The sequence below is a fragment of the Chionomys nivalis genome, chromosome X (assembly GCF_950005125.1).
Source record: "Chionomys nivalis chromosome X, mChiNiv1.1, whole genome shotgun sequence".
Classification (NCBI taxonomy): domain Eukaryota; kingdom Metazoa; phylum Chordata; class Mammalia; order Rodentia; family Cricetidae; genus Chionomys; species Chionomys nivalis.
The window spans coordinates 135094944-135107158 of NC_080112.1; the positions used below are offsets into that span (position 1 = coordinate 135094944).

The 12215-nt window shown below is 38.2% G+C and overlaps 1 protein-coding gene across 1 annotated transcript in view; it reads right to left on the bottom strand.

Moving 5' to 3' along the window:
- Window positions 1–12215, bottom strand: part of Map3k15 (mitogen-activated protein kinase kinase kinase 15) — a 128411-nt gene that overhangs the window by 75514 nt on the left and 40682 nt on the right. The window contains exon 6 of the mRNA XM_057759117.1: window positions 10180–10286. Coding sequence (XP_057615100.1) covers window positions 10180–10286 — 107 coding nt within the window. The remainder of the gene's footprint in view (window positions 1–10179; window positions 10287–12215) is intronic.

A 12215-nucleotide genomic window follows, 5' to 3' on the forward strand; every position in this document is an offset into this window, starting at 1 on the left:
CCACCATGCTTCCCACCATGATGATAATGAAGTAAACCTCTGAAACTGAAATCAACCTCCCAATTAAATCCCTTATCTTTTAATAGCTGCCTTGGTCATAGTGTCTCTTCACAGCAATAGAACAGGACTAAAGCAAATGGTTAATGACTGATGCTTTATTTTATATGTCAAAATGTATTACAAATAATATCTTGGCTCTTAAATGACATCTGAATCTGGCAGCTGCCAATACTTACTACCATGAGCCTTAAAGCACCAATGAAGTGATTGACTAGTAATGCCATATCACTGAAATTTTCTGGATATCGAGATTCAAAGATAAAAGCTTTGTTAAACCAAAGGTAAATATCACATTTTCTTTCATATGCAGAATCTAAGACTTAAATATATATGTAGTTGTAACATGAAAACAGAAGGAAGTATCAGGGGAAGAAAGAGAACAGCAGGGGTCAGGACAAGGAAAGATAATGGGGAGATAAGCAAAATATGATGTTATATTGTAATCCAAAATATCCAGAAATACTGTAATTAAACCCATTACTCTGTGTGCTAATTTTCAAATGCTGTTTAAAAACAACAATAAAAATGCTATGCTAACCTAAAATTTTAAAAAACACTCAAAAAGGAAGATGTGTTAACACAAATTCTCCTATATCTAACTCTGTTATAAAGTAAAAGAAAAAAAAATACCTTAAATCACTAGAGAAAATGAGAAGGCATTTCCCCCAAAAAATATACAAGATAAAAATAAACACAAAAACATATTCTAAATATTATTAGAAAGACTGGTATTAAGTAGTGAAGACAACTACCTTCAAAACTCCTTTACTGATTTTAATTAGTTTAGATCTGTACTTTTGTTGTCTGACAGAAAAATGGCAACAACATTGTTTTAAATTTATCATTAAATATGATATAACACTGCTGGTTGGGATTCTCCTTTGATAAATATATCCATTTGATGGCAATCTCTGCATTTTGTCAATTGTTTTGATACTTGGGAGTGGTCAGAAGTTATCACTGAAGCCTGGTAAAGTATGAAAGATCAAAGTACACAGTGATATTATAGATAAACACCTGCTTCATGCCATGACTATTCCAAGTAATTCAGGTTGCATATCCCTAACCTAAAAATCCAAAAATTTAAGGGTATCATATTTGGAAATTCAGATTTCTAAAAAAATTAAATTTATTATTATGTAAATGGATGTTTTGCTTGAATATGTCTGTGTACCATGTGCATGCAGTGTTCAAGGATGGAAGATAAGGGCAACAGATCCTCTGGGACTGGAGTTATAGACTGTTCTGAGCTGTGTAGGTGTTAGGAATCAAATCCAGGTTCTCTGAAAGAATAGATCAGTCAGAGATCTTAACTGCTGGGTTATCTCTCCAGCCCCAGTTAAATATTTTTTGATGAAGGTATTTAACTGGTAAAGTATGTAAATATTTTAAAATCTTGGGGGAAACCTGAAAAACAAAAAAATACTCTAGTACCAAACATTTCAAATAAGAGATATCTTTTAAATTCAGCTTTTAAAACTTTATATATGCAGGCGTGTGGGACTCTAACTATGGGTTTACCTGATAATGTGGTTCAGAAGCCATTGGAATTGGTTTCCTTAAGAGTTTGAAAACATTTGGAGATATAAGCTAAAAGGTTGTAACCAAGTTTGATGGGTGATTCTGGCGAGAGTTCACAAGACCAGAGGCTAATAAAATGTAGACAGTAAAGATTGTGCTTATGATATTTCAGATGGGAACAAGAACTCTACTGGGAATTAGACTAAATGATATCCATATTATAATATCATGAAAAAGAACCCGTCTACAGTGTCTTGAGATATTATAATAAGATGAACTTAAAGGTGACGGATTGGGCTGGAGAGATGGCTCAATGGTTAAGAGTATCTGTTGCTCTTCCAAGAGAAGGGTTCAATCACCAGCACCCACAGGGTGGCTCACAAACTCTGTAACTCCAAACCCAGGGGATCCATACCTCTTCTGACCTCCACAGGTATAAGGCATACAAGTGGTATAGACATACATGAAGAAAAAACACTCATATACAAAAAATAAAATTAATAAAAAATAAAGATGGTAAACTACTAAATTTGGCAGAGGAAAGTTCAAGGGAAGTGGTCATTCAGATTGTGGCATCTATCTCATTGCCTGCTTTTAGCCAAGTTTAAAATGAGAATTGTAAGCAGAAAGATTGGGATATTTTACAACTTGAGCAGAAAAGCAGCAGCTAATGTTGGGATCAAGAAAAATATGACTGGTGAAGAGCTCTGGGCCATTAAAAGAAGCCAACTATTTTGCATCAGGACAATAGTAAATATACCTTGATTATCTTCAGGAATGACCAAGACCCAGTCATTCAGGCTCAGGGGTATAAAGATTAACTAATTTGAAAGATTGTGCTTTGAAAAAAGAGTTGTACAGCTCTCTGCTGGCATAAGGCCACTTGGAAAGTGTTTCTCCATGTTCACTCATCCAAGCATTTATAGGCCACTGAAGCCATAGTCCAAGTGGGGCACAGATACTGCTTTAGCTGGCAATAGACCTTGATGTTGCTCATGAGATGCTGTTTTTACAAGGATACAAAAAACAAGAGTTATGGGATCATGAGGCTTTTCCCAGATTTCAAAGCAAAGCCTGGGAGGGTAGGCAATTTGTAGCAGGATCAAGATCCCTGCAGGCAACACCTAGAGGGCAATGCGTAAAGCTGTGCAGATAAAAATACTAGGGAGATCAGAAACTTGAACAGCTAAAGAAGGCTGCAGGGGGGAACAGGGCCAACCCAAAAGGTCATATAGATTGCAAACAGCAAGGCCACAGCAACAGGACAATCCTAACCCACCTAGAGCTCACATAATGGCACCACATGTCATGGATGCCAGACATGCATCTACAGGATTTCAGGTTTGTCCTACTGGGTTCTAGTCTTTCTTTTGTTCCATTCCTCTTTTTTGGCCCAATTTCTCTTTTTGGGGCTGGAATTTTTTCAAGTGCCTTTGAATGTGGAATGTATACAGCCATGACTTCTACATTTTACAGAGGTTCACAACTAATAGTTTTCCTTTAGTCTTCAAAGAGACTTTGGGCTTGGACTTTTTAACACAGCCAGAACTGTTAATATTATATTGACTCTTGGAAGTAGATTGAATGCATTTTGTATTAGCTCTTCAGGCTGATGAGGGAGGTGGACTTGATTGGGGGAGGGGGAGGGAACTGGGAGGCGGTGGCAGGGAGGAGGCAGAAATCTTTAGTAATTAAATAAATAAAAATAAATAAATAAATATGAGAGATTAAAAAAAGACAGACATAAGATTTTAGGAGGGCAGAGGTAAAATGTTACAGTTTGGATATGAAATAACCACAAGGGGGTTAGTTGCCAGCTGATGGCCCTTTTGGAAATGACTAGATCTAAGGGCTCTCATCTAGTCAGTATGTTGATGGATCAATAATATGATATCATTATTAGGAGGAAGTGAGTCACTGGAGACATGCTCTGAAAAGATATATCTTGTCTCCCTCTTTCCCTTTTCTTTCTGTCAGCCACGAAGTGAACTTCTCTGCCCTTTTATGTGACCCCCACCATATCCTGCCTCACCACAGATCTGAGTACTATGATGGAGCTGAATACTATGGTCTAAAACTTCTGAAGCTGAGAGCCAAGTGAAATATTTCCTCCTTTAAATTGTTTCTCTCGGGTAATATAATGGTGATAGGAAACAAAAATAAAAACACTGTCTAGCATAGTCATCTTTCAGCCTGCTTGCTAGATCCTTGGTTAGAATAGTATGCCTGAACTAGCACACACTAGTACATAGTAAAGTCTTGTCTATAAGAGCAATAGCAAATACAAAATTGCTCATAAAGGATTCTACACCATGAGAGGCCAGCAGTTTAACTGCTCAGTGGAAACTTCAAGTAGCTTTGAATGGGCTTCTGAATGCAGTCAAGTGGAAGATACCAGGAAATGCTGGCTGGTTCAAGCCAGCTTTCCCACTGACAGGGAGTCCTTGCCATCTGAGGGTCAAACATCATTCATGCCTGCCAACCTTTAGTAACTAATTTATGGTCATGTTTTGGTTCACTTCATAAAAGTTAAAAGTCAGCTGAAATGCAGGAATACTCCCTTTTCTCCATCACTATTTTTCCCTATACATATAAGGTAGCACTACAACTTCCTTAAAATTGTATACAAAGCCATATCCTACTACAACTGGACAAGTTAAAATAGAAACATGAACTTAAAGACTATGCATACAGATGAATCAATTGGAAACTCTTAGCTTATTATGTGAAAATAAGGTTCTCAGTACCAAGGACTATTGCCTGGGCTCAACAGAGTCTCCTGACGGGAGACATTGAGACCAGGAAGCATAAGGGATGTTGGTTTTGTGTGCAATACCAACTATTCTCCCTCCAGATTAGAAATTTATTTGTCTCTGAATCATCTCATAGGGTCATATCCATTTTTAGATGTCAATTTTCCACTTCAAAGCCTGTTTTATTCTTTCATTCCTTTGAGAGAACAGTAATCATTATTTCATTCACTATTTGAAAATGTGTACACTCTATTCTGTTTAGCTAAAAAATAGCAACAAGCAACTCCCAGTTCTTATTTAACAAGCTAATTTTTATAGTTTTTATAGTGCACTAGGAATTTTCTCAAAATTTGCACAAGTGATGACACAATTCTTTTAACTCAACATTCAATCACATGGAAGCAAGTGTTACTAAAATTGGAGCTCATACACTGGGGGAACAGAATTGTTAGACTTTGTTTTCCCAGATTTAACGAAGGTTGACCTTCATTCCTAAAATGCTTCCCCTACTTTGGCATGTTGAGCTTAAGAACCACTGGGGTTTGGGGTGTAGAACATGAAAGAGAACACACATTTTTACAGAGATCATGATGTCTCCTTCCTTTGATGAATCAAAATTTCATCATTATTTGTTGGTATCTACTACACATGCATAATATATGTTCAATATAAATGTATGTATATTTCTATGTAAAAATATGCACAAGAAATGCTTATAAAGGCATGTGTTTTAAGATTCCATACATGGAGCATCCTAAATGTCCATCATTAGTGAAATGAATAAATCATGGTATATCTATTCAATAGAATATTCTACAGCAACAAAAAACTAACTAGTGAAACACACATCAGCATATATGAATACCATCAACATGCTTTTGAAGTCATGAACTTAAACTCAGAAGAGAGTATGTTGTGTGATATAAGTTTAAGGACAAGGAAGACTAATATATGGAGATAGCAGCTGCAACATTGGTTGCCTATGGAGAGGCAGAGGTTGCAGACAAAGATGAACAAGAAACTTCTAGGGTGATTTTGTTTTTATTTTGGCAGGAGTATTGTTTAAATGTGTATATTCATTTTTCAAATTCATCAAATTATTTATTTAAAATCTACACATTTTTACTGCTGTCAAAATTTTGATTTAAGAGATGTGACTTTACATAGATTACAAGATTCTGGGAAAACATGGGCTCCTATTTTGTTGCTGTCTTAAAGATGCTGTTAGTGGTGCTATCAGCAATTTGAAGCTTAATACAGTTGCTGAAAAAGTACAGCCTCTGAAACTGGGAAACTAGATGCCATAATTCTCAGCTCATTTGGAACACCACTTACTTTATGTATTCCTTACTTTATGTCATTCATTGGAAGGCTTATAAGGCCATGCTTGAAGTCCCTAGCTATCAAACAAAGTTGCATACATTTCCAGAATCCTCTTCTGTATTGATCTGACATAATTATGTAAGTAACAGCTTACTTACTGGGACAGAAAAGAATGTATCTCAGAATGATTTTTAAAGTACTATTTTTCCTATATGTTATTAATAGAAGAGGAGGGGAAGTAGAAATAAGACATTTAGACATCTGGGTTTTGAGAGGTTGAATTTGAAACTCTACTTACCCTACAAATTCACAGTAGTCATGTTTGATGGCCACTTAGCGAGAAACTACATGTCTTAGGGTTTCTATTGCTGCAATGAAACACCATGACCGAAAAGCAAGCTGGAGATGAAAGGGTTTATTTGGTTTACATTTACTCATTGCTGTTCATCACTGAAGAAAACCAGGACAGGAATTCAAACAGGGCAGGATCCTGTTGCAAGGGCTGATGCAAAGGTCATGGAGGGGTGCTGCTTGGTTGCTCAGTCAGTTTTCTTATAGAACCCAAGACCATCAGCCCAGGGATGGTACCACTCACCATGGGCTGGGCCCTCCTCCATCAATCACTAATTAAGAAAATGTCTTATACCTGGATCTCATTGGAAGCACCCTCTCAGATTCTAGCTTGTGTCAAATTGACATACAAAACCAGCCAGTACACTGTATTTTCCAACTTTACTTGTAGCAATATGGAGTCAACTGACTTTAAGTCAACGGAATATAAGATTCAACGGAATATAAGAAGTAGCAACTCACTCATGCTGACTAATTTTATGTCAACTTCACACAAGCTAGGGTCATCTGAGAAGACAGAACCTCAACTAAGAAAACGACTCCAGAAAGTCAGGCTGTAAGCAGGCCCATAGGGCATTTTCAAAATTAGTGGTTAATGGGGAGGGCTCAGCCCATGATAGGTGATGTCATCCCTGGGCTGGTGGTCCTGGGTTCTATAAGAAACTAGGCTGAGCAAGTCATGAGGAACAAGCCAGTAAGCAGCACTCCTCCATGGCCTCTGTATCAGCTCCTGGCTCCAGGTTCCTGCCCTGATTGAGTTCCTATCCTGAGTTCCATCAATGATAAACAGCAAGCCAAATAAACCCTTTCCTCCCAAAGTTGCTTTTGGTCATGGTGTTTCAGCACAGCAATAGTAACCCTAACTAAGACACCACATTAGAGAAAATCCCTCACTTACTTTTCTTCTCTGGTAGCATACATAGCACTTTTCCACACTAGGAAAGCTATCCTACAAGGATGGAGCTTCCAGATGAGTAGCAGCTTGATGTCTTCATGCTCTATGAATCAAGTATGTGGTATTATCAGAAAAGGGCCTTGCCAACAAGATGTATAGGGTAACCAATAGCATTGACAATCACTTGTAATGTTGGGGGTCTATGGAACCTTACTGGCCAACAACTCCAAAAGAGGCAACCCATTCCTAGCATGGGGATTTTTATTTGTTAGCCTATTGTGTCTGGTAGAGGCACTGTTGCCTCATTATAGAGTGACTCTCTTTCAACTCCTTTATGAGTATGCATACATGCACACACAAATGTATACATATATGTATATATGCATACATATATACACACATGTATATATGCATACATATATACACACATGTATATATGCATGTATGTGTATATGTACACACACACATCTGATCTAGTAAGATATCCCTAGTGGTGCAATAGTGTCATGAACATCATGCCAGTAACAACCACCTTCTGAATGGACTTAAGTCTCAGTCCAGAAGATGAAACCCATACTTTATTATCAGGCCAAAAACCTGTAGCCCTAGAATATAATCTACTATTATACTAAATGAACATAGTATTAAACAGATTCCTAGTAATTCCTAGATTAATGTATCTCTCAACCATCATCAGAGAAACTTCTATGTGTAGTGGATGGTGATTAGCCTACATTTACAAGTGGTCAAGGTACAAAGAATGAGAGACTGTGGAATACTCAGCCCTAAATGGAACATATGTACTTAACCATTTTCCTCCAGAGGTCCCAGCATCACTGCAGAAGAGGGGAGAGAAAGAGTGTAAGAGCCAGAAGTCATAGATGACTACAAGGAAACAGTGTTTTCTAGACACATAATGCAATTCCACATGCACTCACAATGGTTGTGACAGCATACACAAGACCTGTGCCAGTTCAAGCCAGACAAAATCTCAGCATGGAGAGGTGGGATGGGCACGAAGTCTCACTCCCTACTCAAGGAGTTATTAGCAATTGTTAGTGTAGAGAAAGGAAGGGTCAGTTATTTTTAAAGTGTAGCTCCTGGTAGGTCGACTGCACAACCAAGAATATATAGGCATCACAAATTGGACTCGATGGGTTTAAAATTTAAAAGTGGGGATACAATTTGGGTGGGGAGGTAAGAGGGGTTTATCTTGGGGTAGTTGGGGCAGGGGGTTGAACGATAAAAAAACAGTGTACAAAATCCTGAAAGAATAAGGGAGAGAAAGGAAATAATTTGGCTCTCACTTTCTTCTTGTCTGTAACCATGGCCTATCTGTTGAAATGTAAGAGAGGCAATAAACTAGCTTCAACTATGTAGATGATGCCAACATGCTAGAGCAGTGATTCTCAGCCTTTCTAATGCTGTGACCCCTTAAATATAGTTCCTCATGTTGTGCTGACCCCCAATGTTATTTTGTTGCTACTTCATAGCAATAATTTTACTACCATTATGACTCATAATGTAAATATCTGATGTGCGGGGTATTTGATACACAACCCCTATGAAAGTCATTCAACCCCACAAAGGGTTGCAACACAGATTGAAAACTGCTTGTCTAGGGGACAACAAAAACCTATAAAATGGTTGGGTGCTAAGTCTAAAAGCCACTTCTAGAGCAGTGCTGCTGTGCTAACAGCCTGGTTCCCTCAATTCTATCCGGCTAAGCAAGAGGAAAATTTCAGTCTTACTTAAATCATTGGATTTGCAGGCTCTTTGCTACATCATTTTAGCTAATTTACCTACTATTTAAGCTTTGGAGGCTTGCAGTCTCTAGGCAACACTTTCTAAGTTACACATATACATGCATGCATGCACACACATACAAACACAACACAAACACACACGTGCATACACACGTATGCACACACACTCACAGGAAATAAAATCAACACCATTTATACTGGCTAGTTTTTAGTCAACTTGTCAAAAGCTAGTCATCAGAGAGGAGGGATCCTCAATTGAGAAAATGCCTCTAGAAGATCAGACTGTAGGCAAGCCTGTAAGGGATTTTCTTAATGAGTGATTTATGGGGGAGGGCCAGCCCATTGTGGGTGGTCCCATCCCTGGGATGGTGGTTCTCAGTTCTTTAAGAAAGTAGGCTGAGCAAGACATGCAGGGTAAGCCAGTAAAGGTAGTACTCCTCCATGGCTTCTGTATCAGCTCTGCCCTGTTTGAATTCTTGCCCTGACTTCCTTCGATGACGAACAGTGATGTGGAAGTATAAGCCAAATAAGCCCTTTCCTCCCCAACTTGCTTTTTGGTTATGGTGTTTCACTGCAGCAATAGAAATCCTAAGACCCCATCATTATCTATTGTGCAACATCAACCTTACTACTTCAGCTAGTCCTCCATAGCCTAAAAGATACCATCAATATCTTTTTTTCTTTTCTTTCTATTTTTTTAATTTATTGATTTATTGATTGATTGATTGATTGATTATTTGAGACACGGTTTCTTTGTGTATCCCCGGCTGACAAGGAATGAGCTCTGTAGACTAGGCTGGCCTTGAACTCAGATTCATCTGCCTCTGGCCTGGAATTAAAGTGCGCCTATGACTAGAGTGTTGGGATTAAAGGTATGTACACCACCATCCAGCAATACCTTTTTCATCTATGCTTAACTTTATATCCTGTATTTTCCTTCACTTGCGTCTTGTGTTCTGGTTTCACTTGATATTACTTAGATGCACCTAGTGCAAAAAGAATTCTATGCTCACACTCCAGCCAAATTTAATGATCTTTCAGTATCCTCCACATCCTACCATCTCCCATCCATGATAGAATTCTTTCAAACTTAGACCAGAAAATACAAAGAAGCATTTATACCCCTAAACAGAAAAACTCTCTTCTTCTGCTATACTTTTATCTATATAACTTTGGACAACCCCTTCATTAAGCTATATCTCTCCTCAAGCTATTAGAATTTTTTGACACAAGAGTTATATAGACCAGACAGCCCTGAACTCCAGAGATCTGCCTGCCTCTGCCTCCGGAGTGCAGGGGATAAATGTATATACCACCACGCCTGGCCTTATGAGGATTTTCTACATGTCTGATTTAAGAAAATATGTGTTCCAAAGGCAAAGTACCTTGTGCATTTTCATACCTTCAGAAGTTAGCATATGACTTGGATCATATCTAATGAATGTTAAAAGACAACAGATGAATTTAGCAGGTCACATGTTCACAAACCCTACACCTAAATCATTCTTACCTATTCAGTGCAAATGCATAGTGGAATTTAATGTTGTGCTGATCAGCCAAATCACATGTAGGCAGCATCTTCAGTGTTTCTACCAGCTTGACCATTGCATCATAGTCCTGTTGGAAAAATGTCTCAGTGTGAGAAAGAGGAAACAGTTCTTCATAGATTTTTCTGAACAGTAATAAACATAAGACAGCCTCCAAATTTAAAGCGAAACCTTTCCTAGCAGACAGTATTTAGTGAAAATTTAGAAAAATTATCAAAAAAAGAATATAAATGAGACAGAAGAGGAATTCCTGCTACCAGAAAGCACAAAAATCCCAGCACTCGGGAGGCAGAAGCAGTCAGATCTCTGTGAGTTCAAGGCCAGCCTGGTCTACCAGAGCTAGTTCCAGGACAGGCACCAAAGCTACAGAGAAACCTTGTCTCAAAAAAAAAAAAAATACAAAATAAAGAGCAAAAATAAATGTAAAAATTTTCTTAAATCCAAAAACAGGAACACATGTGAGCCTAGCAATAACAACAACAAAAAGGTGTTATATGTTGAGTGTGGGAGGGTTAATACCAGCAGCAGAACTGCATTAAAATGAGTTGGATAAATACACACAAGAAGACCTAGTGACTTTCCAATGCAAATGGATAAAACATCTTACTCCTTCCTATTTTGCCTAAATCAATCAAATTAATCTAAGTTATAATTTCTCAACTGCAGCACTGTTGATATTCTAGGCTTACATTTCTGCTCCGGAATGCTGTCCATGTATTTATTGTTGGATGGATAGCTGCATCTCTACTGGAAACCACAAGTACCCCGGACCTACACAGTCAGTTTTGACAACTAGAATGTCTCTCCAGACAATGTCAAATACCAGCAAGCTAAGAACTACTGCTCCAAATGCTACACACATTACCCCAGGGGTTAAATTGCTACCATGTGTGTCTCCACTGGGTTCCATTTTGGCAGTGCCACCAATAGATACCCATTTAGCCTGGGTTAGATATTACTGGTATTGGCCAACTCACTGCCAGTCAGTCAGTAGAGAGGATCTTCCTTCAGAAACCTAATACTTAGCTTTAGACTTTGATGCTGCTGCCTCAGAAAAGAGAAGACAATATATCCAAAGAACCTTCTGGCTCTTCTTTGGGCTTAAGAGTTCTAACAATGAAAAGTTAAGAACTGAAGCTGTTCAGGAAGGGAAGAGTAAAATAAAGCCAGCAACTCAGAGAAACATTTCAAGGGCAAGGGTGTGGTAGCAATCATTGCATTGTGGAAGCAAAAAGCAGGAGCATTGGGAGTTCAAAACTCAATGTGCTACATAAGCCCATCTCCAAATAAGAACAACAAAATCAAATAGAAAACCAAACAAATACTTCGAGAAATGTCACATTTTCTTGTTGCATAATACCAGCACCTGATATTAAAAGCAAGTAGCTTTTTGTTCGTCACTCAGGCCATGGGTTCCTTAGCAGCTGACTCTGTTCTCGGTCCAGACCATAAATGAATGTCTCGCACCATAGTTCAGCTTTACAGAATTGGGATCAACAACCTCTAGTGCAGCTCTGTGGTATTCTACAAGTAAAGCATATTATCTTTTGTGCCTCCAGAAGGAAGAGATGCAAGACACCCTTAAAACGAATTCAATTTTGAAGAGAAATCCTCAGTTTCCCTTCAGGATTCCACACCTCATAACCTGAGTCTCAAGATTTTCGAGTAACTTCTGATGCCTATATTAGAATAAGCATCTGCTTCCCTAGTTCTTTAACATAGCCCAGCTATGTCTACTCTCACTGAGGAGTTGTGGTAAAAAGAGAAGGCGTGACCAAAGCATAAAGGAAATTCTGGAAGAGTTGAAAACAAGGGCAATGGAGCTAATCAGCTTCTGTTTGAATCTTGACTTTACCATGCTCTGTAAATCTGAGCAGGTTACTTAACTTTTCTGTGCCTCAAATTTCTTCATTTCTAAAATAGAAACAATTAAAGAAAACCTAAACCATAGGGTTAAGAGGATTAATGAGTCAGAATTTACAAAAGGCTTATTCTATTA